The 10,785-nt window shown below is 54.3% G+C and overlaps 1 protein-coding gene across 7 annotated transcripts in view; it reads left to right on the top strand.

Moving 5' to 3' along the window:
- Window positions 1-1,400: 1,400 nt before the first annotated feature.
- The window catches only part of BPTF (bromodomain PHD finger transcription factor), a 144,674-nt gene continuing 135,289 nt past the window's right edge, over window positions 1,401-10,785 (top strand). For all 7 annotated transcript variants that reach the window (XM_056128069.1, XM_056128068.1, XM_056128067.1 and 4 more), the window contains exon 1: window positions 1,401-2,085. In XM_056128069.1, the coding sequence (XP_055984044.1) occupies window positions 1,401-2,085 (685 nt within the window). The remainder of the gene's footprint in view (window positions 2,086-10,785) is intronic.

The following is a 10,785-nucleotide window of genomic DNA, read 5'->3' as shown; positions in this document are numbered from 1 at the left end:
GGACACGGAAGGCATTTAAACTTGCCACCCTGGGTCCGCGACCCAATCGCGAGGGATGAATCCACTTGGCAATGGATGGCTTGCATTTTCACTTCCGTCCACACAGACTCCTTGCCCGTCTAGCCCGAGCCCCGCGCCTGTCGAAGGACAGAGCCCTAAGAACTTTCCACTGAAATAAATCCCTTCCTTGCTCGTCGCCTACTTGAGTCAGAGCTCATTTGTTTCCCAAACTTTCCTGTCCCTTCCTGAGCTGACCTTTGCTGCCATGCGTGTACCCTGGATTGGATGGAGAGTGTGCGTGTATCTGTGTCTGGGGGGCGTGGGGCGTGGATGTGCCTAAAATTTCATCACCCGGGGGCGTTGTTCCCTGGGGGTAAGCCCAGACCTGGTGACTTTCAGGGAAAGAGGAGAAAGTGATTGTCCCCGGAACTGAAACACATTATCAGGGAGGCGGCCCCCTGCGCACAGGGGCACCAGTCCGGGCTCCGCCGGCTGGGGTGTCCGCGGGGGCGCGGGCCAAAGGCGTCTGGGTGGAGGCACGGGGGCAGAGCGAGCGGACCCCCAGGCCGGGCCCTGCCGGCTTCCCGGGTGGGCTCGGGCGCCGGAAGCTCCCCGGCAGCTGTCAGCGGGACCCCTGCAGGATCCCCAGGACCCAGCCTGGCCAAGTCTCACGTGTCGGGGTCGGGGGCGCGCCGGGCCCGCTCTCCAGCCCGCTGGCCTGGCCGGCTGGCGCTGGCCGGCCCTCGGCCCCTCTGCCGACCCCCAAACTTCTTTCGGAGCCTCGTTTCGAAACGGGGCGGCAGCGGGGATGACTTCGGGGACTCCCTGGCACCGCCTGGCCGGGTCCGGGAGCGGGAAGGAGGCCCCGTGGGGCTCGAGTTCCGGCGGGGGGCGTGCGGGGGTCAGGCGGCTCGCTCCCTCGCCCTCTCTCCCTCCGGAGCCCCTCGGAAAGGGGCGCTCCGGGGCCCGGGGGCCCGGGGGGCGCGGCGGGCGGGGGGGAGAGAGGGCGGGCGGCGCGGCGCGGCGCGGCGCGGCGCCCCGGCGCTCCCCGCCCCCGAGCCGGCGCTCCCGCGCTCCCCCTAGCGGCCGCCGCGCCGCCTCGCTCGGGCCCGGGCTCGGCGGCGGCGCAGCTCACGTGACCGCGCTCCGGGCCTGCGGCCGCGCTCGGTTCCCCCAGTCACCGAGCGAGAGGGAAGCAACAAGATGGCGGCTGCAGGCGCTCCGGAGCGGGGCCGCGGCCGTTCGGACTGAGCCTTCGCCCGCCGCCGCCGCGCCCGCCGGCCGCGCCCCGCCCGCCGCCGCCGCCGCCGCCGCCGCCCGGCCCGGCGCCCCCCGCGCCGCGCCCCTCCCCCGCGCCGCCCTTCCCCCGCGCCCGCCGCCCCCGCCGCCGCGCCGCCGACATGAGGGGCCGGCGGGGCAGGCCGCCCAAGCAGCCCGCGGCGCCCGCCGCCGAGCGCTGCGCCCCGGCCCCGCCGCCGCCGCCGCCGCCGCCGCCCGCGTCGGGGCCCATCGGGGGGCTGCGCTCGCGCCACCGCGGCAGCAGCCGGGGCAGGTGGGCCGCCGCCCAGGCGGAGCTGGCGCCCCGGACGCGCCTCAGCTCGCCCCGGGGGGGCGGCAGCAGCCGGAGGAAGCCGCCGCCGCCGCCGGTCGCCCCCCACGGCAGCGGCGGCGGCGGCGGCGGCGGCGGCGGTAGCGGCGGCGGCGGCGGCGGCAGCGGCGGCGGCGGCGGCGGCGGCGGCCCGGGCCGGGGGGGCCGAGGAGGCGGGGGCGGCAGGGCGGGGGGCGGGGGCGGCCACCTGGCCCGGACCACCGCGGCCCGGAGGAGCGTCAACAAAGTGGTGTACGATGACCACGAGAGCGAGGAGGAGGAGGAGGAGGAGGACATGGTCTCGGAGGAGGAGGAGGAGGAGGAGGAGGACGGCGAGGCCGAGGAGACCCAGGATTCCGAGGACGACGAGGAAGACGAGATGGACGAGGACGACGAGGACTCCGACTACCCGGAGGAGATGGAAGACGACGACGACGACGCCAGCTACTGCACGGAGAGCAGCTTCAGGAGCCATAGCACCTACAGCAGCACGCCAGGTACCGCCCAGCCCCGCCGCGGCCGCCCCTCCCCTCCCCCTCGCGCGCGCCCTCCGCGCCCCCCGGCCCCCCCGCCGCCGCCGGGGCGCCCCCCGCGCCCCCGGCCCGAGGGGCACCGCCGCGGCCCCTCGGGCGGCCGGGAAAGTCGGTTTCCCCCAGGAAAGAGGCGCATTGTTCAAAATGGAGATTGCATTGTTGCAGTTCGCAGGCCCCGCTCGCCGGCTCCGGGCGCTCGCCTTTCCTCCCTCCGCCACCTCCCCGGCCCGCACCCCGGCCCCCTGTGCTCCCCACCTCGTCCCCCTCCCCGCTAGTTTTATTTTTTTCTTCCCTCTGCAAAACGCGTGCCAGGGCACCGTCTCCTCCACCGGGCACGACTGAAACTTTGGCACGCAACATCCCCATCGCCTTCTTTTTTTTTTTTCCTCTGCCCTTGTTTTGGTTGGGGGAATGAAAGAAGCCTCTTGTGTTTTTTTTTTTTTTTTGCAAACCTCTTTGCATTTCTAGTGCGCTTTCTCTTCGCTTGCTTTTCTCTCTTTTATTTTTTTTAAAAAAATTTTATTATCGAACCCTGCCGTGCTGGTCGGGAATGGGTGGCTTTGGAGCCAGGCCCCGGGTGGGGGTGTGTGTGGTGGCACCGAACGCGGCCCAGAGCGCGCCGCTGCCCCGTAACGCGCACCCCGAGCCGTGTGCTTGGGAGAAGTGGGGTGGGGAAGTGAGCGTGTCGGAGCCGGGTGGGGGGGCGTGCGCCGGGCGCCTGCTTAGAACGCCCAGCGGAAGCCCCAGCAGCGCCGGGGTGCGTTTGGTCAGGCGTCCGGTTCCGAGGCGTTCGGGTTTGGGTCCGCGGGAAGAGTTCCGAGTCGGCCCGAGCGGGCGTCTTGAACTCGTGGGAGCCCCGGGCTCCGCCTGCGCAGTGCGCACACCTGTTGCAGACGGTTTGTGCAGGGCTGCGGGGGAACTTGCGGACCCACTCCCAAGTCACACAACAGAAGCCCCGGGTTCCTCCCCCCCCCAAAAAAAAAAAGTCGTGTGCTTGCTTTTTTTCCGGGGGCGGGGGTAGGTTGCCTTTCTGGGCCTGAAAAGCCCTCCCTGCATCTGTCAGGAATTTCTCCTCAGTGACTCCTGTATTTCTCGGAAGAAGTTTCTCCGGACTGATGCTGAGATGCGTTTTGTTTAACGCACACGCACGTGTACACTCATGCCCCCGCACGCTCCTCTGTGGTTTGACTGTACAGTGGAAAACAACTTGTCGTAAAGGCAGACAGATTTTTTTTATTTCTTTATATTTTTGTTACTCTGTATTCACTTAATTAGAATCCAGATATAAGAGCTTTTACAAAGGTTAAGAGGAAATAGAATTTGAAAAAAAAAATGAAGGGAAGTCACTTGTCTTTAAGGGCAGTGAGGGTTGGGCTGGAGTGCTAATTCCCTGGGTAGGGCGCTTGCCTTGCACTTGGGCGACCTGGGTTGGATCCCAGTGATCCTGGACCTGAGCACCGCTGGGTGTGGCCCTAGCCCGGAGCTGAGTGCAGAGCCAGGAGTAAGCCCTGAGCTCCACCGGGTGTGGTCCCCCAGCCCTGAGCTGAGTGAGCACAGAGCCAGGAATAAGCCCTGAGCACTCTCGGGTGTGGCCCCAAATCCAAAAAGAAAAAAAGAAAGGCAGGAGTAGTAGATATGGTTTAATTCAAATGTTTCTATTTTTTGGTAACAATGTAAATATCTTGTGGAGCTAGGAGTCTTAAGCCCTGTGTATGTAATTACAAGGCTTAGTGAGATTGTCCTAACAGGAAAGAAAAAAGGGATTTTTTTTTACACGTGGCAGGAAGAAGACCTTGGGTTTGTGTGAGGGAGGCTGGCAGGAAGATGCAGGGAAGAAACTGGGGTCAGACATTTGTGTCTTAGGTGTAGAAGGGATTGTGTGCCAGTTGGCATTTCTTGCCAAGAGAATTTTATCGTGAATTTACATCGTTCATAGTAACAGTTCTTACCTTAAGGAAATATGTTGATTCTCCTAAGAGCTTGGAATTGTGGACCAGAGGAGACTGAATTACTCTATTAGAGGAAGTTTTCCAGGGTAGACAAAGCCAAAGTCTTAGTTTTTGCTACACCCAGCAGTGCTCAGGGGTTACTCTTGGCTCTACACTCAAGAATCATTCCTGGTGGTGTTGGGGGTTTGTGGGCACCCTATGGGATACCCGAGATGGAACCTGGGTTGAGTGCTTGCAAGGTACACGTCCTACCCACTGTGCTGTGGCTCTGACCTTAAAGCCAAGGCATTTTGGCAAGACAGTTCGCTGAACTTCTAACACTTGAGGGTCTGGCACATAATTTTAGGATTTGTTTTGTTTTGGGGCCACACCTGGTGATGCTCAGTATTGACTCCTGGCTCCTAGCTCAGGGATCATGCCTGGCAGGCCTTGGGGGAACCATATGTGGTGCCTGGGTTGACTGTGTGCAAGGCAAACTCCCTGCCCACTGTACTATCACTCCAGCCCCTAATTTAAGGATTGATGTTTGTGCCTGTGCTGAATTAAATAGCCACTTGTGATTAGGTTTCATTTTTTAAGAATACATTTGTGGATTCCCCTGAACCATTGGCTTTCAGAATGACACCAATAGTGTTCCTGGTGTCTGCTTGTTTTGTGAGTTCTGTGTGCCTGAGTTAAGTTTTTAGTCTGTCTCAGCCCTACACCGTGCATTACACAAAGCCTGTGCTCACACAGATTGATTGCACACAACAGTGTTTGTGCGTGGAAACTGGGGTAGGTGACATTGGCCAATGGGGTTGGGGCCCTGACTCCTGGTTTGGACTTGGAAACGACAGATAGTTCTGATGAGACAGTGATTAGAATCCAGATTCCCACCCAGTGTGGCCGGTGGGTGTTTTTGATGTTTGTTGGCACCTGCCATTTCACATTGCTGGTCAGGCCTCGCTTATCTGTATTGGAGATGGTGTTACTTTGTTGGGGATTTACTTTTTGAAACAGTGTGTATTGGTTTGGGGGCTTACTCCTGGCTCTGCAGGTGCCATCTGGAGTGTTGGAAAGTGAACCTGGGTTGGCTGCGTGCAAGGCAAGTGCTCTCTCCACCGTGCTGTTGCTCTGCCCACCTGTGTGTGTATTTTGAAGGAGAGAAGTTCAGGACTGGCGACCTGCTGTGCTAAAGTCAAGGCTAAAAGGGAAATGAGATAGTCACTGGTTGATGACCTCGGGCAGTTTGATTTGTATGGACGAGTGTGCCATAAGGACTGTCACTTTCACTGTCCTCCTGTTGTTCATCGATTTGCTCAAGTGGGCCCAGTAACATTGTGAGACTTGTTGCTGTGTTTGGCATATCGAGTACGTCACAGGGAGCTTGCCAGTCTTTGTGGTGCGGGCGAGATATTCTCGGTAGCTTGCTGGGCTCTCCAAGAGGGGTGGAGGAATTGAACCCGGCTCCGCACAAGGCAAATGCCCTACCCTCTGTGCTATCACTCCAGTCCAGTCAGCCGTAAGGATTAACATACTAAAATCTTGGTTTCCCTAAGAAGTCATTTCTTGATTCATCTGTTGAATCCTTTGTAGGAAATTTAACTGTCGGTGCTGGGGCATTGCTTGATTACCTGTTTAATTTTCCAGATTCAAAAAGGTTTTTCTGCTGGAGGTGAAATTTATGAGGAATAAATTTTAGTAACTAATAAGGTACTCACATGATGATTGTTACTATAGGCTGAGAACTCATCGTGTTTTACTTAAACTGGAGGTATTTGGCTAAATTAAGCTTTTATTTATTTTTTTGCTTTTTGGGTCACACCCAGCGATGCTCAGGGATTACTCCTGGGTCTGCACTCAGGAATTACTCCTGGCGGTTCTTGGGGGACCATATGGGATGCCAGGGATTGAAATCAGGTCGGCTACATGCAAGGCAAAAAGCCCTACCCATTGTACTATCTTCACTCTGACTTAAGCTTTTATATTTTGTTGCTATAGACTGTTGGGGGGAGGGGTCATGGGGCACTTTGGTGGGGTGCAGTAACTTTGTACATCAACACTATAAACGTTAGCTCTATTGTAACCATATTCCCTAAACTATAATACAAAAAGTTAGTGTTCATTCAGCCAGTTCAGCCAATGTAGGTTTTCACTTTGCAGTGCCAGGGATCAAACTCAGGGCCTCACATCTGCAAGGCAAGTACTTGCTCAACCACTGAGTTACATACCGTAGCTCATTATGTGTGTTGTTTTTTGGTGTTTGCTCATACCTGCTAATGCTGGGGCTCCTCTCAGCTCTGTGCTGAGGGCTGTTCCTGGCAGTGTCCAGGGACCATGCAGTTGTGAGTGTGGACCCTGGGCCTCCTGCATGCAGAGCTCACCCTCAGCACATTATCTTTCTCTGGGCCCTGTGTAGTCATTTGGTGAAATGCTTTGCCAGCACATTGAGAAGGATTGTATAATATATAAGAAAGAAATTATATAAAAATATATAATATAAAAGAAAGTCTTTTCAGCAGCAGGGATCAAACCCAGGGCCTGACATGTGCCAAATGTGAGTTCTACCACAGAGCCACAACCCAGTCCTGGCCCTGTAAGCAATCTTAATTGGGCTTTTTGTAACGTTCTTTAGACCATTTTGAGATTAAGCTAAATTGGAATTTAGCAATTTAAAAATTTAAATCCTACTGAAAACAGAATGGTTCTTGCATTTAACTGTTGGTGGTGGTGGTGGTGGTGTGGGGGGGGAGGTTCTGAGAATCCTTACTAGAATTTTGAAATTCGGAACATCTGCAGACTTCAGAGAGCGAAAGTGCTGGTGCTACCCTGAGGAAGTTCGTTTTCAACTTGGTGGTTTTATACTCTGAGGGGTATTTTATGACAGGAGACCAGTTGCACCCATGCCATGAGTGAACGTTGTATTACCTGGAGCAGAAGTTGTTATTCATTTGCTAATGTTTTTTCCCATCAGGGTCGTCCAGATACCCTTTCCATAAAAGTGTAACTCCTGATTTCTACAAGGTGCAGTGGGGATTTAAAAAATACACGAGGAGCTGGAGTGATAGTACAGTGGGTAGTGATAGCACGTGGCTGACTTGTGTTTAATCCTCAGCACTGCATAAGGTCCACCTGAGCATGGCCAGAGGTAGCGCAAAACAAACAAACAAACAAGTGCTACATGATTCTTCCTGCTGGGGGCGTTGGTGCTGGTGTTTGCATCTTGGTGGGCCGTGGAGTGGACAGCAAGGCTGGATGGATAGAGGGAGACTCAACCAAGGTGCTGATAATACAATGTGGGCAGGAGTGGGGTGTGCTGATAGGAAAGAAACTGCAAAACTTTGGGGGGCATTTTGGGCATTGGTAGAGGACCAGGCTGTCACATTTGTAGTTTCCCTTCCTCCTCTGTAGACTCTGGTTTAGAGGAGATGTGCAATCCTCAGCCATTTTTTCATTACCCAAAACATCTAGGAGATACACTGTATTCCCATTAGTACCAGGCAGGAGCATGAGATGAAAGGAAATCAAAATATTTTTAAATTGTATTGATATTTTATTTATTTTTATTAGTGAAACACTATGAGGTACGGTTGTAGACTTACAAACTTTCGTGCTTGGTTTTCAGTTATACAATAATCGAGTACCCATCCCTCTACCAGTGCCCATTCTCCACCACCAATGATCCCAGTAGCCTCCCAACCCCCCACCCCGCCTCTGTGGCAGGGCATTCCCTTTAGCTCTCTCTTCCCTTTAGGATGTTTTAGTGTGCAGTAGAGGTATTGAGTAGCCATCGTGTTCGGTCTATATTCTACTTTCAAGACGCATCTCACATCCTGAGTGAGACCTCCAAACATCCTTTACTTGGTGTTTTCTCTTCTATCTGAGCTGCCATTTCCCCCTGAAATCTGGATTTTTTTCTTTTGGGGTCACATCAGCAATGTACAGGGGTTACTCCTGGCTCTGCACTCAGGAATTACTACTGGCGATGCTCAGGGGGCCATATGGGATGCTGGGAATCGAACCTGGGTCGGCCGCGTGCAAGGCAAACACCCTACCCGCTGAGCTATCACTCCAGCCCCTGGATATATTTTTAAAGAGCTTATTTGCTTCAGACTGAGGGAATTATTGGAGAGAGTGCGTTTTGCAGTGCCTCTGTCGTCACATCTCTTCGTCCATTTTTTTTTTGGTCTGTTTGTGTTGTGGGGGTGGGGCGGGGTGTTAAACCTGAAGATGCTCACTTACTCCTGGCTCAAAAATTACTCCAGATGTGCTTAGGGAACCATATGGGATACCCGGGATCAAACTTGGTCAGCTGGGTGCAAGGCAAATACCCTACCAACTGTCATATTGTTCTTCAAACCCCTCTTCAAATCTTTTTTCGTTTGTGGATATTGAGTATAAATCAGAAAATCTGGAAATGGACTGTGGTTCCTGTGGATAGTGGGCAGCTGGGCACAGCTCTGGTTCTGGAGCATGGATTGGAAGAGAAGGAGGTGGTGGAGGGGTCTGAATGGGTCTTGTAGTTCTGTACCGAAGGCCTGCTCAGGAGGTCCTGCAGGGTCCAGGAAGGGAGAGGGAGGAGGTATTTTTAGAAAAGAAGGAAAATGAGGGACTGGCGCAATAGAATAGTGGGGAGGGCATTTGCCATGCATGTGGCCGACCCTAGCATCCCACATAGTCCCCTGAGACTGCCAGGAGTGATCCCTGAGCGTGGAGCTAGAGTAAACCTTGAGCACCGCCCCCTCCACCAAAAAAAAAAAAAAGGAAAATGAGGGCCCAAAGAGTTGTTTAAAGTTGGGCAACACGCTCTGTGGGTGGTGGAGGAGTGTCTGAGGAGTGCGCTGACAGTCTCACACACTGTTCCTGCTCACGTCTCTCCTGTGGAGCTGTGGTGAAAGTTTGCATGGCAGGGCAGGGAAATTAAGGCATGGCACTCCAGTCTCCTTTTAGGTGCCTTTCCTCACCGCTGAGACTGGGTGTCCTGTGCCTGCAGATCCTGGAGCTGGGTGGGAAAGTGAAAGTGGTGGATGGTGGTGTGCGGGCAGGGGGCAGGAATCCTAATCTGGGCAGGCACACACAGCAGATCTTAGTGGGTGTGTGCGCGCGCGCGTGTGTTTGTGTTTGTGTTTGTATCAGCACACTCTTTGCTACTACTCCTTAGCCAGCTTCAAACCCCACTTCCCTAGATCCTGGTGGATTTGTTCTCTGTGTGTGTGTGTGTGTGTGTGTGTGTGTCTGTGAGAGAGAGAGAGAGAGAGAGACCAGCAGACTTAGCCAGGTTCAAGCCCACTTCCCTGGAATCTTCCCAGACTGCACCACCCTTCTAGATCTCTTGTCTCTGATTGCTGCTTGGAGTAGTTACCATCATGGGTTTATAATTCAGCACCTGCTTAGCATTGACTCTTATTCTAACTTGTGTGTGTGTGTGTGTGCGCGTGCGCGTGCGTGTGTGTGTGTGTGTGTGCGTGCGCGCATGCTTTTCATTCTTAAAGTGGTAGACCTTAAAAGGGAAAAAAATTTCTTTATTATTATTTGTTTTGTTTTTGGGCCACACCCAGTGGGCCTTAGGGATTACACCTGGCTCTGGGCTCAGACATTACTTCTGGTGGGACTCGGGGGACCATATTGGTGCTGGGAATTGAAACTGGGTGATGACGGGCAAGATGAGTACTCTACCTGCTGCACTATCTCTGTGCAGCAGAATTATTGGTAGAAGAGGTAGTTCAGGGGTAAGGCGATTGCTTTGCATCTGACCAACCCCTATTTGGACCCAGCACTTCATGGTCCCCAGCACAGAGCAAGGACTAACCTCTCAGAAACACTTACCCAACTCTGCTCCCCCCCCAAAAAAAAAACCCCAAACAAAAACCCCACAAAAAACCCAAACAGAAACCCCACAAAAAATGCCCAGAATTCATATTCTCTCTCTCTCTCCCTCTTTCCCCCATCCCTCTCTCCCTCTCTTCCTCTCTCTCCTCCCTCGCTCTCTCCCCCTCTCTCCCTCTCTCACCCCCCTGCCTCCCTCCCTCTCCTTCTCCCTCTCCCCCTTCTCTCTCCCTTTCTCTCCCTCTCTCTTCTTCCTTCCTCTTCTCTCCCTCTTTCCCCTTCTGTCTTTGAGCCAGATCCAGCGATGCTCAAGGTTACTCCTGGCTCTGTATTCAGGAATCACTCCGGGGTAGCTCTGGGGACCATATGGGGTGCCGGGGGAGTGAGCCCAGGTTGGCATGTGCAAAGCAAGCACCTTACCTGCTGTATTGTCTCTCTGGCTCCCCAAGCAGAATTCTCTTAGGGTGAACAGAGAACACAACTGGCTTGTAAGTCTTTCAGAATATCTAGGATTTTTGGATTGCCTTAGGAAAGTTTGGGGACTTCATCCCAGAAGGATTTTTTCAGAGAATTCAAACCATTGATGCCTGTACTGTCAGTGTGATGCTTGTCGCCTGCCTTGGAAACACTTCATTTGTAAGTTCACAACAAAGTATTTCTCTCCCCCTGCTCCCCCAAAAGTTTTGGTGAATGTGTTGTATGAGAATCACAGGATTCCAGCTCGGTGTTTCCCGAAATATTCCAGCCTCTCCCATGCTGGAATGTTGGGGTGGGGGGCAGTAGTGACTTTAAGTGCAATTGGGAGATTTTCATTTGTTCAGTTTCAGGAGGCAGATTTTCATGGACTGCTGAATAATTCTGTTTTATTATTTTAAAGGACAGCAAGCCAAATAAGTCTAGGCATGTCTGT

Source organism: Sorex fumeus, unplaced genomic scaffold (assembly GCF_029834395.1).
Source record: "Sorex fumeus unplaced genomic scaffold, SorFum_2.1 ptg000063l, whole genome shotgun sequence".
Taxonomy (NCBI): domain Eukaryota; kingdom Metazoa; phylum Chordata; class Mammalia; order Eulipotyphla; family Soricidae; genus Sorex; species Sorex fumeus.
The sequence above is the reverse complement of the archived record's forward strand: the minus strand, read 5'-3'. Positions and strand labels throughout refer to the sequence as shown.